This window comes from Papio anubis, chromosome 10 (genome assembly GCF_008728515.1).
Source record: "Papio anubis isolate 15944 chromosome 10, Panubis1.0, whole genome shotgun sequence".
Taxonomy (NCBI): domain Eukaryota; kingdom Metazoa; phylum Chordata; class Mammalia; order Primates; family Cercopithecidae; genus Papio; species Papio anubis.
Genome location: NC_044985.1, coordinates 62,615,567 through 62,636,774, shown reverse-complemented (window position 1 = coordinate 62,636,774; position 21,208 = coordinate 62,615,567). Strand labels below are relative to the sequence as shown.

The following is a 21,208-nucleotide window of genomic DNA, read 5'->3' as shown; positions in this document are numbered from 1 at the left end:
TCTTGAGTTGGAGAAGTGCTCTGCTTCTCCTCTGGGATTCATTGGACGTTCATTGCAGCAGCTGGTTCCTGCTAAGTGGCAGTGTTCACCTGTTCATATCACTTGAGTATGGCTCAGTATATGAGACTGGGGATCTTATTTGAAATTTTTTTCTACCTTTTCCAATGTAATATACACCTTCAAATGGTGTTTTTGGAATTCTTTCATACCTTAAATTTCACTGATGTTTTCAAAACAGACAATGTGGCAGGAAATGAAAGAGGAAACCCTAGAAGCTAGGTACGTTGTGATCGAAAATCGTATCGTCAACACCCTGAATACAATGTCCTGTTGCATATCAAAATAGTGACTTAATTTTGAACTTCTTTACTAATAAAAACTTCCTGAAAAAAATAAATAGTAAAATTTCAAAACAGAAGAGCTAAATTGTGGTAAAATGTTAAAGAAAGATTTATTGTCAGATTATTTGTCATTTGGGATTTCTTTGTTTTAAGAGAGGAAACAGACATACCATATTACTGGAGCTATTGAACTAATTCAATGTTAAGTGCTAATTAAGTTTCTCCTCAGTAATTCTGTTTTTGAATAAGAGACTTTTAAATTTAAACTGCAGGTTCATTTTTCAAAATGAGTGGGTCATCTATAAGTCAGTTAATATTGTTTCTAAGGAAAACAGTTATCAAACATATTGCTATAAAACAATGCTTCCAGTTCAAACCCTGTAGTTTACAGCCTTGTAAAATGTAGTTTCTCTCTTTCATTCCCATTCTCTTCCTCTGGTTTTCTCTGCTCTCATTATTTTGTACCTTGCTGTTATATCTTTCTGGGTTTTAACAGAGAAGGAATATCCCCTCCAAAAGTCTTTTTTTTAAAAAAAAAAAAAAAAAAAAGAAGAAGAAGAAGAAGAGAGTGGTTACTTTCTCAGACTCATACAGTAATTCAGGTCAGACTGGAGAAGAGAATGTGTGTTTCTTAATCACAAAGACTTTTGATTTCTAGATTCCCCATTTTATCATTTGAAAGCCATGGCATGCTAACTATACAAATTATAATAAGCTCCACTGGGATTTATCCATACTATAGCAGGTTCTATAGCCAAGTGGCACTCAGAATAGTGTTAGAATCCTTTCTCCCTTTTCAAAGAATCAAGGAAATAATTTCTGACTCCAAATCTAAGAACTCAATGTGAAAGATAATGGATATTTCTACCTCAGCAAAAATAGAAGCTGGAGTTTGGAATGTAGATGTTTAATCATGACTGTTGAATGAATTTTTTACTGTGTTATTAAGTAAAATAACTACATTATTTATACTATATAATTAAATAAAATAAACGATGAAATTATGTAGTGTAAATCTACTTAAAGAAGAAAACTCTTCTCCTGGCTTATAAATGGTATTTTTTAAAATTTATATTGCAAAACCTCCAAATTTTACAAAAATTTGACCACTTTACCCAATTCTTAGCATGATACTTATAGCCCTAGTTTAAATAAAGAACTGAAGTTTTAAAATTAATATAATTTCAAAATCCCTTAAAATTTTTTTTCTAGAATAAAATTCTGTTGACACTAGTGAAAAGGTATGTTCAGTTTATATAATCAATTATCTCCGAAACACTGAATTTTCCTCTTGAAAATTCACTTTGTTGTGCCTTGAGTGCACTGGGGTTTCCTCATTGTGAACATTCCTGTTCTTAGATGAAGTCATGCTCTCAAGAACTGTGAGGGGTTTGAGATTTTACCCTCCGTTCCAGCTAACATGTTAACTTATCACAGTTTCATGGATGACTACAGAAGACACCTGACCTCTGGGTCAGAGGTGATTGATTATAGCAAAGCAGCAGCTAGAGTGTCAGCATACCACATCAATTCTCCCAGCTCCAGTTCCCCCTGAGTGATGCAGATGGGCCCTGATGGATGTATGCACCTGCAGCAGGTAGGGTCCAGGAGAGGAACCCTAAGCTTGGAGAATCTGTAGTTTTACAGCAAATAGGAAGCAAGTCTGCTCTTTGTCTTGGAGGGCAACATCACCTCAATCCTGAAGGTTGCTAGTTGCAGACCCAACACTGATAAATGGCCCAGATATAAAGGGGTCAGAGTCTTGTATTCTCGACCTACCTGTGAGATGTGTAGAAGCACAAGAGATCCATGAAGAACTTTCTCTCCCAGCACATGCAAATCTGGATGTTAGCACTGCAGAGATAGAAGATGAAGTCAGCACTTTACAAAAAGATACTTTCCTTGAAAATCAATTTCATTCTTGAAAAGTGGAATTATTTTTCAGCAAACAATTTCTTGTTCCAAATTCGTTGAAGCTAGGTCAATATACTTTTTCAATTTCTATGTCAAATACTAGTCTATCAAATTTGTTAGTATCACATGCAATATATAAATGAGTGAGTGGGATAACTTGAATATCTGCTTGGTAAAAAGTGAAATATATGATTTTTTAAATATACTTTTTACTTTTTTGAATTTTGTTAAAATAAAAAGAATAAATATCCAATTTTATCTACAGAATAGACTGTTAGTAATTTTCTCCTATCATATATATTTTTTCATCCAGATTTTTATCATATTTCTGGTTAAAATCATTGAGGAGTCCCTCTTCCCCCTTTTCCTTTCATTTTCTTTCTATTTTTTTCAGGGGGTGGGGACAGGATCTCACTGTCACCAAGGCTGAAGTGCAGTGGCATGATCACAGCTCACTGTAGCCTTGACCTCCGGGGCTCAGGTAATCTTCCCACCTCAGCCTCCCAGGCAACTGGGTTGCCACCACACCAGCCTAATTTTTTGTATCTTTTGTATATTTTGCCATGTTGCCCAGGCTTGTCTTGAGCTCCTGGGCTCAAGGGATCCACCCTCCTTGGCCTCCCAAAGTGCTGGGATTATAGGTGTGAGCTACCATGCCCCACCTCTTTTCATTTTCATTCATTCCCCTCTCTAACAATTCTGGATAGGGATATTATTATTTACTAGAAATATTTCACAATAATTTATTTTATTATTTAAAGGTGAATTCATGAGAATAATTACCCTTCTCCTTAGATATTCACTTATTTAGTATATATTTATTGAGTCACTGCTATGTGTCAGGCATTGTTCTAAATGCTGGAAAATAAATAGCAGAGAACAAAACTTACAAAATTTGTGAAATTCAGTAAAATATAATTAACACTTAATTGCCCACATTACCAACAGTTCCCCCACTGCCTTTGTCCAGTGGCTCCAGGAGTGCAACTGATTACCTTTAGTTCTACTAGGGTTTGATGAGTACCCAAGGTTCAGGAATGTTTCTCACCCAGAGGAAGTGTCTGGCAGCCTGTGACTGGAGATACGAATGTTTGGACCTGGAATGAGCAGCAGGTGGCGATGTTGAGACGGCATTAGGAACATCACTACCTGCGGCTTGCTGTAAACCAACCACTGGATTCAAGTGGTGTGAGCCGTGTAACTCAAGAATCTGAATACTTCCTATTCTTTTTAGAGTTTCCTAATGTGTTTGGTGAATGAACCTATTTGTTAAGTCACTTAGCAGAATATACAAGTAAGTGTCAGTTGTCGACATTGACTAATAGCTGATTGGAGAAGAGTTCCTCTAATTATCAGATGTTGCTAAGACTTATGAGAACATGGCACGACATATGAATTTAGCACCTATTAGAATAACTCATCTCGATCCTCCAAATTATTCATCCTTCGGGATTATAGATTATCTTATTTATTATACTTCCAGTGTGTTCACAGAAAACAAGCTATGGTTGATATTTATTGATCACCCCAAATGTATTTGTCATTGTTAAGGGAATGTAGTTTGAATCCGAGATAAATATATCATATGTTTCAAAAACAGAATGGGGTGAGCCTGTTTTTACAGGACTGCTGCAATTGAACCCAAAACTGTAAAACATGACTGACTGGTCATAATGTATCATGTCCTATGCCTTCCATTCCCAGGTATGTGATTTCATTGAAGAAAGCAAGCAGAGGAAACTGAGGACAAATCCAGTTTATGAACATGGTCTGATTTTTGGGTGGTCAGTCTGAAAGCAAAGATGAAGCAAAAGTTGGGGTGGCCAAAGAAACACACAAAAAGTAGTTTGAAATATAACAATTGTCATAGCTTCCTTTGTTTCTGCCATAGGTATTGAAACATTAATGTCCTTTAAGAAGATGATACTGCTTTTTCAAGATATTTACAGTGATGCACAGTAATGCTTATAGCAACATCACTGTTTCAGATGCAAACAGAATAATTAAGCATGGAATTTGGTACACTTTTTTCCATTTATATATATATGTGAGTTATATGTGATCTTACCGTTTTCAAAATAAACACATTTTAGGCCCAGCTGACGAAAACAATTAATCAAAATGGTCCAGTTGTTGTATAGATTGAAATTTTTAAAAATCTGCCCAAGTAGAGTACCTAAAAATATTATCCAGAAGGAATTTATTGAGGTGATATAAACAAATTCAAGAAATAGGCTAAATGTTATTAGGTATGAAGGAAAATGTAATTACTTTCAGTTTTATAATTCCTCAGCAGCCTGTCTTAAATTCCTCTTTTTCAGAACAACTCTCCTTTCTCTTAGAAATAACTAAAGCCTCTTATATTCCCTCCCTCTCTTCTTCCATATTTGCATTCAGCTAATATGTTGTGTTCCTATTCTTGCCATGCATCAGATGGGTACTTGAGCAAAAGCAATGAAAGATATAATCCCTGCTTTCCAGACATTCTCAGTCAAGTTTAGACAAGACGCAAGGGAACAGAAGTGTGCTGGGTTGTGGGAAAGCTATGATGGAGTAAGCCCAAAGCATTAGGGCACACAGAGTGGAGACCCTTAACCTGGCCCAGGGAAAAAGAGTCAAGGAAGGCTCCCCAGAGGAGGTGACCACCACTGAACTAAGTTTTTCTTCTTCTTCTTTTTCTTTCTTTCCTTCCTTCTTTCTTTCTTTCTTTCTTTCTTTTTTTTTTTTTTTTTTTTGGAGACGGAGTCTTGCTCTGTCGCCCAGGCTGGAGTGCAGTGGCGCAATCTCGGCTCGTAACCTCTGCCTCTCCGGTTCACGCCATTCTCCTGCCTCAGCCTCCGAGTAGCTGGGACTACAGGCACCCACCCCCATGCCCGGCTAATTTTTGGTATTTTTAGTAGAGATGGGGTTTCACCGTGGTAGCCAGGATGGTTTCGATCTCCTGACCTCGTGATCCACCTGCCTCAAAGTGTTGGGATTACAGCCGTGAGCCACTGTGCCCGGCCTGAAATAAGTTTTAAAGGATGGGGCAAGAAGGGTCAAGGAAGGGCTGGATGGTACAAAGTCATGCCATGTTTGGGGAACCTAAGATAATTCAATTTGCCAGGAGTATAGTATGTAAACCTAAAGTGATGAGAGACGAAGGTGGTAGAAGCAGGAAGGGTTTTGAATAGCATGCAAAGGAGTTTCTATTTTATGCTGAACGTGTCTTTAAATATGCAGAGATATTTAAGAATTGAAAAAGCCATGATGATGCAAACCTCACCACAAGAAGCAGATGATGTCTTAATTTACCTTCTTCCTGTACTCTCTCTGGGAGAATGATGACTGTTGGGTTTAGAAACCTTTGATTTTAGAGCTCAGAGGTCAGGCTAGTTAAACCACAGCAAGCATTTGATAAGTATGGCTGTTATTAGCATACAATTATGAAAATAGATATATCATAGAAAAATTATAGAAAAAGAAACACCTTTAACATCTTAAGTGTCTTATGAGGGCTCACAACTCAGTTCATATCTCATAGTCTGATAATCAAGCTGTTCAATTATATTGTCCTCACTCATGAATACCTTTCACATCTAAGCTGTCAATGAATTTCTAAGTTAAGAGTGTATTAATCGGTTTCTCTTCTATGTGCAATATCAGATTGTTGCATCTCTCTGTTGGCAGTAAACACATTCTGCTTAGTATCACAGTTATTTCTGGGTAGATTTCTTTGGCTAAATTAAAATTTCTTGAGGGTAAGAAACATGTTCTTTTCACTTTGTGTTCACCAGAACACCTAGAACACTGACTTCTAGTTAGTGGGGTTAGTTCTATATTTTTCTTCCTAATTCTCGTACTAACTAGAGCAGACTAAGAGCAGTGAAATATTATAAACTCTAGAGTTTCAAGGCCAACTACATGAAATTGTTCACTGGAGATTATATTGATCCAAGGTACTTGGGACTTGACCATTTTGAAAGAAGATAACTTAATTACTTTAATATACAAGGAACACAAATTTTAAGCTTCATCTCTGCATCGTATCTGAGAAGGCAGGTCGTGCTGTGTAAAGGGCTTGTCATCTACACACAGTGCCTCCTCTGAGACATCTCCAGGCAGCACTAATTGCTCATTTTGTATCATTTCCATAATATTTCTCTGTACGCCTTAGAGAGAGATTATGTCCTAATCTTTGTGTGTCACATATGTTCAAAAAACTTTTGTCGGATGAATGAATAAATGACTGGCCATGTGACAAATCAATTTACATTTTGAGCTTGAGTTTTCTCTTTTCTAAAATCAGTCTAATAATCCTTATCTACTTCAGAGAGTCTCATTCAATAATAAAAGTTCTTATAATTGGTGATAAATAGTATACAATCTTTTTTGGATAGAGTTGGAGTGTAAAATAAATGGAATTGTAGGGTATTAAGTGAAAATTGGAAATGTTTGCTAGCATGACACTTTGCCAAAATAACAGTAGATTTTGGAGCCCGGATGCCTATGTATGAATCTGATCTTGGACATTTATTAGCTGTATGACCTTGGGCAGTCGCTTAACCTCCCTGTGCATCTGGCTTTTTTAACCTGTAAAATAGAAGTACTATTGGTACCTCACAAGGACATTGTGCTAAGTAAGTTAATACGTGGCTGCAGCACAGGACTGCTAAGCACTCATTAAGTGCCAGCCATTATTTTGTCTTTATATCTCTAATGTGATGTAATGCTTTTGTTCATTTTCACATTCCCAGCACATAGCTGAGTACATAGTTCATAGATTTCAATGTTTTTTGATTAAGTGAAAAAATAAATGCTTAACACATTATAAATGGACATTTTCTATATTAATATTTCCAAGATCATCTTAAAGTCATTTAGGTCAACTTAGAGAAAAGAAACCAGAAATTATAAATGGTGACTAGCTGCCTAAAGTGCTATTGAATGGGTCTAGTTGTATTCCTCAGAACAGAGATGGTCAATGCATAAACTTCCTCCATTCCTTGTTGATAAAATGCTTCAGATACATGCCACTTTCAATCCCAAACCTCTTGTATTCCAGTGTTTTCTCAGCTTTCCAGATTATGAGACAAAAGCTTCCAGAGGTGCTAATGGCATTTAATACCTCTCATTAATACCATGAATTCACCCTGGAACAAGGAGGGAGCCCTGGGGTCCAGCAGCAACTGCCATTGACAGGCAAGGAATAAGCTGGAGCTGCAGCAAGGGATAGCAAATATTGGGAGCTTAAAAATCACACCACCCCTATACTCTGGCCTTCATGGCATTTGAAAGCTTGGGCAGATGTGGGGAGGACCTGATAGGAATCAGTTCCCCAGAGTGGGAACCACCAGAATTTCTCTTCAGGTGATGTATAGAAAAGGAAACTGAAGCTTTTGGTCTTTGTAACAGAACCTAAGGGAAATCCGAATCTCTACAGGTAATAGAATCTGTTGCTCTAATTAGAAGCACTAATTAGACTCAGCTCAGCACTTAGCTGAGTTTTGTGGTTTTGGTAGTTACAAGCATTCCAACGAAACTCTCTCCAGCCACTAGACTCATGGAAGGAAATGTTCTAGGTTCTGCTGTGTTCTTTCTGTTGTTGTTCCTGTTTAATGTTGACTCTCTTCAAATTGATTAGTCAAGAAGCAAACAACATTACTTATTAAACACCTTTGTGAAACAGCATGATAGAATTCTGCTAGATGACTCACGGCTCTTGTTTGATTTCATCTTGTTGATATTTTTAAAAGAATGAAACGTGCCATGTCCTGATACTATCTCTATTTGATTTGGTGCAGGCTGCCTTGGGTCCTGTACTAAACAAGTGAAAAAGGAAAGGTCTTTATTGGTTTTGTGAAGAACAAACACCAAGCAACTCCTTAGTCTTTACCAAAACAAGGCCAAAAAGAGCTGATTCATCTTCTTATCTGCCTAAAAACTGAATAGTACATATAAAATGGTCAAGAAGAGCTAGGAACCAGAGGGATAAAATATTACCCTTGTCCTATATCCTTTCTTCCCAATCCAGTCGTAGTAGCTTTATTTGACTTGCACATATAAGGTTTGAAGAAAGAGAGATATGTGAAGGAAAAAAGACTAAAGGGAAAACACTACTTCCAAAGGAGTTTATATGGGGGTCACAGTGTTCTTAATGCCAGAAATAATATGTTCTGTACTGTGTGTGCAGCAAAGGGAGTCTTTCCAGGCTGGATCCAGTATATCAGGTTCTTTATGGATATGGTAAATAGAAAAGCACTCAGTTCTATTTTGAGGGTAGATTAAGTGAGAGCAATGATACTTAGCTCATTTCTGGAACTGGCACATGGAACTGGCAAATTCTGCATGGGAATAAGAGAGATGAACTTTGTGTATAATTCAGACAATCACAGACAGTATAGTCTCCTTGAAAGTGGCTTCCTGTTAAAGTCCAGAAATTTAACTCTTATTTCTGTGTCTACAGATTATTCCTATTAGGGTTTGGTTAGGATTGAGGTTAGTATCCGGCCTATCGTACCAATAGGTATTCTACATATGTATTTGTTGAGCCAATGAAGGAATAAAATCACTTACCTCCTTTCTACTGCTGTAGCTCTATTAAGTGTGATACATAGAACAATTTATAGTAAATATTTTCCTTACACATTTGAGAAAAAGCTCTGGAAGATAACTTGACTATTTTGATTCTCATTATGGGCTATCTTTGTCCTTGATATATCATTCCCTACTTCTAGTGAATGCTTAGTCTTTCAATTTATTTCCCATTTATTAGGAAGTAATACTTTTATTGTAACGTTCAGGAGGGGGTGGAGTGATACCACACAAGCATTCAATGACCTTGTGGTTTTAGCATCTAATTCCAATAAAGATGAGACCAATGCCTGAGGATTTGAGAGTGGCAGATGTTCAGTGGGGCCACAGAGGAAAAGCCCGTGTGGGATGAATGACAGGCACCAGGTGGCCATGCACTTCTCAGTGACTTTTTAAAGATGGACTCAATCAATCAAGATTTAGAATAACAGCCAGTATTTTCCAAGTACCTACTACATGTTTGCCATGAAACCCACTTACTTTTCTATATTTTTCTTCCTAATTCTCAAAACAACAAACATGACATATATTAAGGTTATAGTGGCTTTATATTAGAAAATGGGGTTAAATGTGTAAGCAAGAAAAAGCACTTCGGAATTTTCTATTCTTTCTCCATTCACACTGAAAACTTGAGAATTATCTTAAGGGAAGAAAGGGGAGAAGGCTGTCACATTTACATACAGACTTGCCTTTTATTTCCTCCTTTAGTGTAGCTCAGGGGTTCTCAATTCTAAATGTGAATCCGAGTTACTATATGCACTAATTCACATATGTTAAACTTTAAGGGTGATTTAAGGGAGTTCAAGATGATTTTGACTATGCCAGATATTTGCTTCAGGCATTGACTTTAAAACTAACCCTCAGCCGGGCGCGGTGGCTCACGCCTGTAATCCCAGCACTTTGGGAGGCCAACACAGGCAGATCACAAGGTCAGGAGTTCAAGACCAGTCTGGCCAACATGATGAAACCTATCCCTACTAAAAATACAAAAATTAGCTGGGTGTGGTGGTATGTGCCTATAATCCTAGCTACTCAGGAGGCTGAGGCAGGAGAATCACTTGAACCCAGGAGGCAGAGGTTGCAGTGAGCTGAGATCGTACCACTGCACGCCAGCCTGGTGACAGAGCGAGACTCTGTCTCAGAAAACAAAACAAAACAAAAAACCTAACCCTCAATTAACAACAAACTCCGCTTTATTCAAAATAAGCAATACAAATTTTAAAATGTATTTAAAATTTTCAGAAACAGTGGTTATTGGCAAATGATGTTTCAATGGGTTATGGAAGTATAGAGAAAGTCATTAAATCATCTTCTTTCCCTCCCTCCCTCCTTTCTTTCCTTCCTTCCTCCTTCCTTCCTTCCTTCCTTCCTTCCTTCCTTCCTTCCTTCACTTCCTTGTTGCCCAGGCTGGAGTACAGTGGTATGATCTCGGCTCACTGCAACCTCCACCTCCCGGGTTCTAATGATTCTCCTGCCTCAGCCTCCCGAGTTGCTGGGATTACAGGCATATGCCACCACGCCTGGCTAATTTTTTTTTTTTTTTTTTTTTTTTTTTTTTTAGCAGAGATGAGGCTTCACCATGTCGGTCAGGCTGGTCTTGAACTCCTGACCTCAAGTGATCCACCTGCCTTGGCCTCCCAAAGTGCTGGGATTACAGGCATGAGCCACCATGCCTGGCCAATCAACTTCTTTTCTAACATCAACATTTTGTTGCACTCGGCTCCATTGCCAACCTCAGGAAAGCAAAAGAATCAGATAAAGAAGAGTTCTTCAGGTTCAAAGTTTCTTTAATTAAGTTCTCTCTTTTACAGTCCTATAGTGTAAGAGAACGCTCTCAACCTTTCTCTGTATCTTTTCTAACCTATAAGAAGGAAAAGCAGAGACATACTTACAAAAAGTAAGTTTTAAAATCCCTCCTTTTCTACCCAAAATTACAACTTTATCTGAAATAGCCCTTCCTTCTTAAGCCTTCCGAGGTAATCTTTTGCCACATGGCACCACAGCCCAGGGTTTGAGAGCAGTGGTCTCAGAGTCAGGAAATGGGGTATAAATCCCAAATCCACTCCTTGGTAGAAGTGTCACTTTCTACAATTTGCTTAACCTCTCTGAGACTCCGTTTTCCCAGTCATATATTGGGGATAATTTCTTACTCCCTCTTAGGACGGTTAAGGAGAGTCTGGAACTAAGCAGGCGTTCAATATTCATTGACTGAATAAGAATTGTGCAACACACAGTATTGAAGCAAGCACGTAGTCTGTTCTTATTAAAATATAGTTATATAACTATTTATTTATATAACTATAATATAACTATATTAAAATATAGTTATAACTTCCTCTTTGCTGCTAAATAAGTGAGAATGATTCTGTTTTAAACATTCTAAATAAACAGAATTGCAGCATGGGAGACATGAGGACATTGGTGGGAAAATAGAATATCAGTGCATAAATAGTAAGACACTGTTTGAGTGATTTCATTCATAAATTCAAATTTTGTCCAGTTCCAATTCTACCACTAGATCTCACCCCCTGAGATGGCAGCAGGTACAGGGGCATGAATGCATTTGTGTACCTCCATGACCATAGCCTCTACAGTTGGTTTCGCCCGTGTTGCCCCAGCATCAGCTCAACCTTGCTTGCCTGGTCTCCTTTACATCTTAGTAGTACTGGACTCATGAGCCCACCTATTCTCATTTCTTCTGGTCTGGGATCCTTACCTAGGGTCTTCTGTGGGGTCTTCCTGCTCTACTGGTCAGCTCCTGGCAAGCTCACTGGCTTCCAACTCAGCAACCCAGGGAGGCTACACTTCAAGGCCCCTGCCTGACTATTAGGACTATTTTCCAGATTGGTATGGAACATTCCCTAAGGTGGCTTCTTCCAGTAGTGCTAAAGGGCAATGTGGCAAGACCTCCCATGCCATTCAGATTTTCTTCAATGTACCATTTGTTCTCTAGGTCAAAATTATTCCTAGAGACATTAGGTGAGATATCAGGAGACCTACAAAGACGACTGCACTCTGCTTTCTCTCTTTCTCCTCATATTCCCACGATCTTCTTTCATTGCCTTTGTATCATACACTCCTCCATGTTAATACCAGCTAAGCCTTAATGGCCCAGTGGCTAACTCCTCTCTACTTTATGTTAATTCTATAAGCTTAATCCTGCATGCTGGGTTGTTGATCTGCTAATAAAGGAGGAAAATAAAGGAATTTAAAAATCTTCTCTCAAGACAATATCTTGGTTTGCAAGGCTATGTTTTTTCTGCATAATCCTATTTATGCATGTCAGAAGCTAAATATTACCTTGGTCTTACTCTTTGCACAGCACCAGAACAGAATTCTAAACTCTTCTGAAGACAGATGGACGCATTGGATGGAGTAGGCTGAAGGTCTTATATCTGCAAAAGCAAGAGAAAAAAAGGACATTCATAAGTTCTTGGATATTTTCCTACAGTGTTTCAAGAGCAAAGTGGAATTTACTGGGAAATTTCCTCTAAAGAATATTAGAGAAACATTCTTGCCATTAAAACCTGCATGATATATTTAAATAACTCATCTGTTATTTCTGTACAGTATAAAATGCACAAAATAAACCAGACTGACTCTCCAAATTCTATACAGTTATAACTCTCTGTGTTGTATAGATACATTCTCAATGTAAACTATTTTGGTGATTTTATGATATTGACATTTATTTATGCTGAACTAAGCTATGATCAGTTTCCCTAAATGGAACCCTAAAAAAACTATACAGCTGTTTTCCAACAATCTTCCAAGATTAAGCTAGTTGTTTTTTGTTATAATGAAACTAATAAATTGTTTGGCCTGGTTTAATTGCTAGTGTTTCGTGTACACGTTGATGTAGATTTTAAACAAGAAAAGCAGAAAATGAAAGTATGTTTTCTTTGGCAGGCATTTGATGTACTTGGAAGAGTTGAAGCTTACCTAAAGCTCCTTAAATCAGAGGATTTAAGTCTGGCTGTTTTGGCAGCGAGGCATGAGGAATTACACAGAAAAATTAAAGACTGCACAGCTGATGCTTTGCAAAAGGGACAAACCTTAATCAGCCAAGTAGACTCCTGCAGGTGAGTAAAGTTGATTTCTTTCTCGGTGTAACAAGCTTTTTCACAGTTTCCACAACCTGCTAAAAAATAAGATGCACGATTGTCTTTTTCTGGTTCTGATGTTTTGCTGCATTATGATGTGGCTTAAAAGGATCTATTGAAGTTTGATCAACAGCTATTCTGAACACAGCCATTGCTCATCCAGAAGTGAGGCCATATTCTAAGCCTGGAGACTTACATATGCTAAAGCTTTCTGTTTACTCATTTCTGAGGAGGGGAAAGAGAATGGACAAAATAAGAAATGGAGCTTTAGTTCCCAAGGCTTTTCAAACCCTAGCATCTTTATGGAATAGCTCCCTCCCTTTGGTTCATGAGTCATGAGTCTATCCTGTCCTGTTTATTTCTTACTGGAAGAAAATAAAATACCAGAATTTCCTTCCAGTTAGACCTTGGTGGCTCACCATGCAAAACCCTAAGTAAACAGTGACAATTATTAATCCAACGGCATGGGCACCAGGCTGCATGCTTTTGAACAGTGCTCTAGGTGGGCCTGTTTTATGAGCACATTTGGTGAATGCATCAGTGTTGAGCTTAGTGGGTATGAATAGAGAGAAAGACCTTGAGAAAGAGAGAGAGAATGCAGTAGGAAAGTATGGGAAAGACCAGGGATTGGAAGACAAAGAGGAAATGACGGAGCAGATAGTGGAATGCGTATTGACCAGAAAGAAATGAAAGCAGGGCTTACATTTTTGACAGAGACAAAAAAAAAAATATTATAAATGGGTTCAACTCACTTTTTCACCTTCCATGTCTGCAATCTCCTTGAAACTCAAAGACATTCAGTTTGAAGAACCATGAAATAGGTAAAATGTGATAAAAATCATTTTATTTTGGTTTAAATCCTTGTTCTGTTCTACTTTAGATGTGTTTAAAGGTGTTGATTTGGTAACTTTGGGTTTGGGGAACATTCTTTCCAGAAGACAGTCTGAATCTGGACAGAGGTATTTAACCCAGCGTTTGTGATATTTGCTATAGGACCATGCACGTCTAAGATTAGAAATAATCCATGGTCTTCCAATAAAAGCCAAAAAGTTGAGGCTATGAAGACAAGGGATTCTCCCCTTTGAAAAATGAATAGCTGTGTTTTTTACTAAGTTTCTTTACTTTAGCTCCAAGCCATGCAGTAGGTAATAGGGGTGTCCACTAGGCTTCAGGAGTTTCAAGGTGTTCCCTCCCATCCAGGCACAAAATATGGATACTGGAACTCCTCCTTCTGCTCTTTTCCAGCTTTTCCAGAATGTATAAATGTCTTGAGCAATATAGAAAACGTCCTATGGGGTGGAAGAGATATTTATTGTGCCTAGACTCGGGGTACATGTTGGACATTGATTTGAGTCATATGATGACTGAATTAAGCGGTGAGGTTTCCAGTTATAATTTTAAAATGGTCCAATCTCAGTTTAACAAATGGGTCTCAAAGCACGGACAGATGTTATTTCTCTGGTCAGGCTACTCTTTGCTTGTGACGTGTTCCCTGGCTGTGGAAAGGTTCCTCTCACGCATGGGGAGATCACCATGTAGCTGAAGACCTCTGCCCAAATCTCTGGAGTTCTGTTTGTGGGTTACTCCTTCCTGTCTGGTACCCTGCCCACAAATTTGAGATGCCTTGACTCAAAGCCTGATTCCTGTCTTCTCAACTCAGCAAGAACTGTGGGCTCTGCTTAGGTTCCACCTCTCTGAGCTTTGATCTAAAAATTACCTTCCAGGCAGTAAACTAGTGCAATCATAAGGCTCATCTCATGTATTTTCCTTCTCCAACTGATCACTGCCCTGTGCTACTAATTGTTCAGTGTCTGAAAACCATTGTTCCTGTACTTGTTTTTCTAGTTGGTTAAGATATGAGGGTAAATCCAGTCCCTGCCTCTTGACCAGAAATGGAAGTTCCCGATTCAGTTTTGATACTTGACTCCTGGAGTCAGAAAAGTAGTCACAACTTTTTACTGCTGAATTTTATCCTGTTTGCTCTAATCAGTAATTCTTGTTTTCAAAACTTACATATAAGAGGAAAGCTGCGTTTATTTTATATACATTCTATGTTTCAGATTTTACTGACTATTTTTAGCCATCATTTTGTAATGGCTGATATGTTTACTTGCTTCTTTATGTGCCAAGAGTGGTGCTGTCTCATTCAACTACAAAAAACAAACAAACAAACAAACAAAAAACTCTATGAAATAGACATCTTCATTTCATAAACAGGAAACTGAGATTGGAGAAGTTCAGTTGAAATGTCATGGCATTGTTTTTGACACTCCACATGTATGAAATTAAACTCCCTTGACATTAGTCTTAGTTTCCTTATCCATACCAGTTTTCTTTTTACCTCTTTTGCTCTTTTTGGTCTTAATTTTAACATAATTATCATTTTTCAAAGAGACAGCTACAATCCTGTTTTTCGTGATGCAGACTGGTTTCAATAGAAGAAGAAATAATTAGGTACCATTTCAAAAAGCTTGAATTAATGCTTAGGTAAGTGAGTTTAAGAAAATCTTTAGCAATATGGTTTCTGTCAACATTGTAGTTCCAAAGCATTTGGTTTCCTTGAGATTTTATAATATTTTATAAATCAATACTATCTTCATTTCACAGGAGGAGCTGAAGATAAAATAAAATTGTTTCTTGGCAAAGGACATTTTTGGATTCAGAAGGTAGATGTAGAATAAAAACCCATTAAAAATTGAACTGAAATGCATTAGACTGTCAGTTGCAAACTAGAGCCATACATTGCTATTGACCTCAATCCCATGTATTCTGTTTGGGATTTGCTCCCTTTCCTCATCTAATAATTTATGTGCTTAATGAACTGAGTCACCATCACAGGAAAGAAATAGAATGTAAGGATAATATTTCAAGTTGCAGTCACTGCTGGAGTGAAGATGGAGTTTAGAATGCTGGCAACGGAAATCAATGTAAATTTCAACAGAGCAAAGCAGATATTGCTGAACATCACAGTAGCTTCTGAGACTTCTGAGTGCCAGCCACACTCATGGGACACAATATATTAAGGTTCCTATTACCAGACACCAAAAAACTGGTATGGATAAGAAACCCAAGACTTCGTGTTAAAGGAATTTTAATTCATACATTCTGAGTGCCAAAACAATGCCATGACATTTAAACTTAATTTCTCTGAGTCTCAGTTTTCCCTTTGTAAAATGAAGATATACATTTTATAGAGTTTTTAAAAAATTGAATGAGACAGCACCAGCAGTTGAGCACAAACTCACTTGTTTGTTGAGCCCTGTCTATGTGCACCACCATCAGCACAGAGAGGGCTCAATAAACAAGTACAGTGATACATCGCTTAACAGTGAGGAGGCATTCGGAGAAATGAGTCTTACATGATTTTGCTGTCGTGTGAACATCATAGAGTGCACTTACACACATCTTACACACACACCTACACATACTTAGACATGGTATAGCCTACTATATAGCTAAGCTAGCCCGTTGTTCCCAGGCTGCAGACTTGTGCAGCATGTTACTGTATTGAATATTATAGTCAAATGAAACACAATGGTATTTGTGTATCTAAACATAGAAAAAGTACAGTAAAAGCACAGCATTATAATCTTGTGGGACCACCATTGTTGATTGCAATGTTATATGGTGTATAACTATACTTTTTTACTTTCTATATAAAGAGCTTAAAAAAATACTGAGGGTAATACAGTTGTTTCAAATGATTACAGCACAGTCAGTTGTATCAAACTGTATTCATTTTCACTAACTGGAAAGGTAATATTTGAAATAGGGAAGATAAACACTTACCTTAATGTAATAAAAGGCATAATTTAGTATTGGGGCAGGTAGGAATTTCAGAGGCCCTTTGATCTGATTTTTTTTTTCTGTTAGTCAAAAAATAGGACCTCAGAAGTTTACGTTTATCTGAAATGAAGCTTCCTTAGTAAATCTGAGACATTTTCATTACTGTTTGGTAATTACTACTTTATTAGGAACAGGCCTACACTGTTTTACTATCATGCAATCAAATACATCTGAAGTTTGAGCAGCTTCACAAAGTAAATTGTGGTTATTTACATGTTTTCTTGTCTTTTCTATTTCCTGCATTTAATCTGATGATAATTCTGAGTCATTATTAAATAGTTGTTGTCTTTTTGGAGTACAATATCTGTCACATAACCACTTTAATTTTAAAGGCATTTTAGTGCATTCTTTATGATGCCTAAAAGTGTATGCAATAACAGTTGTCTCAGTCCATTTTCTGTTGCTGTAGAAGAATATCTGAGACTGGTAGTATGTAAAGGAAAGAAGTTTATCTAGCTCATGATTCTGGAGGCTGGAGGGCCAAGATTGGGTGGCCACATCTGGTCAGCTTCTGGTAAGAACCTCATGCTGCCTCATGACATGATGGAAAACTGGAAGGAAACCAGTTATGTATGAAAAAAGGGCAAAACACAAGAGGCAGCCTCGCTTTATAACAACCTGCTCTAGTGGGAACTAATCTATTCCTTAGAGAACTAACCCAGACTTATGAAAAATACATTAATCCATCTTAATGACCATGTTATTTACCTCTTGAAGACACCACCTCCCAACACCACCTCATTGAGAACCAAGCCTCCACATGAGTTTTGGTGGGGACGAACCATACTTAAATCATAGAAATGGCCAAACGTAGACTTATAGTGAGGTTAAAAGCCCCTGGCTTCCAGCCTTCCTCATCTCCCTAAGCATCATCCTTGAGAACCAAGTCTAAAGAAAAACCAAAGATGGCCTGCTACCAAGCAGAATTTTGCATTTATTAAGACACAGGAATCTGTGGTGATTGGAAGTGCTGGGTCCAGGACCTTGTGTGAGGGTAAGATTTTCTATAATGGGACAAAAATGAGGGACCTCCTTTTTTTCTCTCAGTTCAGTTACCAATTCAGAGCTGAAAAGCATACAAAAACCCAGCAAGACCAGGCTACCTTGTGAAGTATTCATTTGCCTTTCCCGTTTGCTAAAATGAAATTATATAATTTACAAATAAACTTGCTTCAGAGTTAACTCAATTTCTACACCTGCCTAAAGGACTGTGTAAGTTTTCATTCTACCTCATCATGGTGGATTTAAGCTTATATGCCTCATCCTAACTGAATATTTTGCTTTGGTATAACTTTAAGACTTATCTGTTTTGATCTAACACTTACTGCCTTCTTAATGTAGATCTTCATACTTTCATATTTTATAGAGACATAAAACAGGAGTTAATTGGATTTTGCTTTCTTTTCCCACAATTTTCATTTGTGTTGGTTACTGCTACCTCCTTTGGTTGATATTGTGCATGGTTATGAACTTTTTGGACAGAACATGATCCATTTCTTCATTTGTTTATTCAGAAATATTTATTGAGCATCTTTTGTAAATCAGATGTTCCCAGACATCAAATGTGACAGGTGAAGTGTCCATCTTCATGGTGATTATGCTATTCTGGTGGTAAGAAATAGCCAACAAATAAATCGAATACCTAAGATGCTCTTACCCGGGAATGAGTACTATGAAAAAATATAAAAGGGAAATGAGATAGAGTGACTGAGCAGGAGATCATTTTAGACATTGTAGTCAGAGAAGGACTCTCTAAGAACAAAGGGGGCTACCCTGCAAGCAGCCGGAAGATGAGTGGACCAGGCAGAGCAATAGTAAGAGTGCCACAGAGACAAGGGTGGTGTGGCTGGAGGAGGGGGTGGCAGGGGGAGAAGGGTGTCAGACAAGACTACAAAGTGAGAGGGGGAGGTACACTATGTTCAATGACTCGTTAGCAATAATGGCAAACACTTCTGTGCTCTAGACATATTAATTTAATCCTCAAAACCACCCTGTGAAATGGGTACTACTATTATCATTGTTCCTGTTTTGCAGATGAGGAAACTGGGGCACAGAGAAGTTTAATAACTTGCCCTATTGCCTGTAACCCTGCAGTAAGAGGTTGTGTGAGTACTTAAGAGCTGATCTGAACTACTATTAGGTTGCTAGCTTTTTGTCTTTCTACTCCTTTCATTCAGCTTTAATCAATAACAAGAAGCCTGGTGGCTAAATGAACATGGATCCTTGTTTAAAAATGTATATTTTAGTGCACTTAAAATTTACTCTAGCTTCTAGCTTCAGCTCAAGTCCCAACTTCTCTGCAAAGTTTTTCTTTCTTTCAGTTCATTTCAGAAGTTATTAAATGTACATATGAGCATCTTATATGACATAGCAGCACCAGGCCTCAGGGACGATCAAAGCCATATAAAACTGACCCCAAATCCCCAGAACCTGTCCCATGTCCAGTCAGGGAGCTGCACATCAAGGAAGTGTGCTCCAGCCATGAGGGGACCATGAGTACAGTAGATGTTAGGGTTACTTCTTCAGAGAAGGGAGACACAATCCTAAAGTCTGAGATCAGGACAGGCCAGGTGAAAGGGTGAAATCTGAGAGGGCTATGAACAGTTGCTGTATTTGGTAGGCTGAGATGGGGTCTACATCTTCAAGCCGAGATGAGCTGAATCAATACCTACCACATAACAGTTTATTTTAATTCCTTTTTATTTGTCATGTCTATCTCATGGCTTCACTTTTCATTCTGTGCTGGGCTGAATCATTCTTTAGTTATTTCATTTGTGACAGTATCATATCCTCATTCAGACTATGATATCACCCAAGGGCTGAAACCACCCAAGAAACCTCTTTTTACCTTTCTTAGCTTAGTATTACATTACTCTAGTATTACATACTGGGTGACTTGATTTGAAATGTTAAGGGGTTGGCATGACATTGAAGGAAAGCCCTCATCATAATGAAAATATGTATAAAGATCTTAACAAACAAAAACAATCTCCATTCTCCAACAAAGCAAACACATTTCCTTTGCCTAGTAGATTTGTCTATGCCTGCATTTTATATGAACTGAACTAAGCGTTTAAGAACTTAAAAATAACTGCTTTTAAAAGAGTTTGATGATGCATTTAGATGGTAAATGTCAGATAGTGAAATTTAGGAAATTACAAAGTTGAGTTCTTATGACAGTCTTAACCCAGCCACTTTCCAAATATTTTCATGTCTATAATAAGCTGTTCTTTTTAGAGGCTGGGTAAATGTCATAACTGCAATCTTGGCTTGTTAACGCTGTTAAAGATTTTATCATCCTAAAACTCTTTAGTATGAAAAGTACCAAAAGCTCACACTTTCCATTAAATCCAGGAGTAACTACACTAGGTTCTCATAAAGTATCTTTACCACTGCAATATGAATGTATTTATTTATAAGGCTGATGATGTGACGTGAAGTAGCAAAGATCCCAGAGTAAAAAGATCTGGATCCACAGAACCTCCAGAGGAAGGCTGACTAAAGAGGCAGAAATCCCTGCCCTGGGTGGTTGAGGAGTCCTCTCATATTACAGGGTTTAGGGAGAAGAGGACAAAGAAAAGAGACAGAAAGAGATGTGAGGGGACATATTTATGAACAAGATGCTCATCACAGTGCTATTTATAATAGTGCAAACCGGAAAACCACCTAAATATTTCCAGAAACTAGGGAAATGTTTGAATAGTTTAAGGGAAAGCACATAATGGAATATTCTAAGTCCCTATCAAATGGTGTTTTGAAGAATATTTTAAGACAGAGAATCCTCACAATATAACAGTAAGTAGGTACAAGTGGGGCCCAAGTTCTCTATATGGCATAATACTAATGTGGGGTGGAGTAGGCAAGGATTACCGAAAAGAAAGTCTTTTTGGAAGGAAATACATTAAAAGATATTTTTATGTTTTCCAAATAATCTCAAATGTGGGCATTTATCTGTTTAGCTCTTGCTGTGCCCTTTTAATCTCAGTACCATGTCGCAAATTATGAGAAAATTTCAGCCATTATCTTTTTAAATATTACTTTTCTGCCATTACCTTTTTTTCTCTTCTCCTACACCTTCTATTAGAAGAATGTTGGAGCCTCTTGGTCTCTTTCCAGTCTCTTACCTGTCTTTGTGTTTTGTTTTGTTTTTTTCACTATTTTAACTCCTCATGTTGCATTCTCCCTGGGTCCTCAGGCTATTTTCTCTTTTGTCAATTTCCCCTTTTTTTCATTCATTGATTTCTTATTTTAGAAAATATATTGTTTTTATTACTGTGATTTCTAATTTTTTTATATCAAATTTTGCTTTATTTCTGACTGTTTTTGTTTCAAAATTTCTTGGTCTTTTATTGTGGGTGTTGGTTTTTAAAAATCTCTCTGACGATCTCAGGCATTTACTTTAAAGTCATTGTCAGATTGCTGTACTTATTT

The 21,208-nt window shown here is 37.6% G+C and overlaps 1 protein-coding gene and 1 long non-coding RNA gene across 7 annotated transcripts in view; one reads left to right on the top strand and one right to left on the bottom strand.

The window, feature by feature from the left end:
• Window positions 1-21,208, top strand: part of CCDC141 (coiled-coil domain containing 141) — a 249,619-nt gene that overhangs the window by 124,116 nt on the left and 104,295 nt on the right. For all 5 annotated transcript variants that reach the window (XM_009182528.4, XM_009182527.4, XM_021924378.2 and 2 more), the window contains exon 8: window positions 12,738-12,910. In XM_009182528.4, the coding sequence (XP_009180792.2) occupies window positions 12,738-12,910 (173 nt within the window). The remainder of the gene's footprint in view (window positions 1-12,737; window positions 12,911-21,208) is intronic.
• LOC108581344 overlaps window positions 1,360-21,208 on the bottom strand; it is a 98,501-nt gene continuing 78,652 nt past the window's right edge. For both annotated transcript variants that reach the window (XR_001893422.3, XR_004176707.1), the window contains exons 3-5: window positions 12,884-12,969; window positions 12,129-12,223; window positions 1,360-2,195 (exon numbers count right to left, since the gene is read on the bottom strand). This is a non-coding gene — a long non-coding RNA (uncharacterized LOC108581344). The remainder of the gene's footprint in view (window positions 2,196-12,128; window positions 12,224-12,883; window positions 12,970-21,208) is intronic.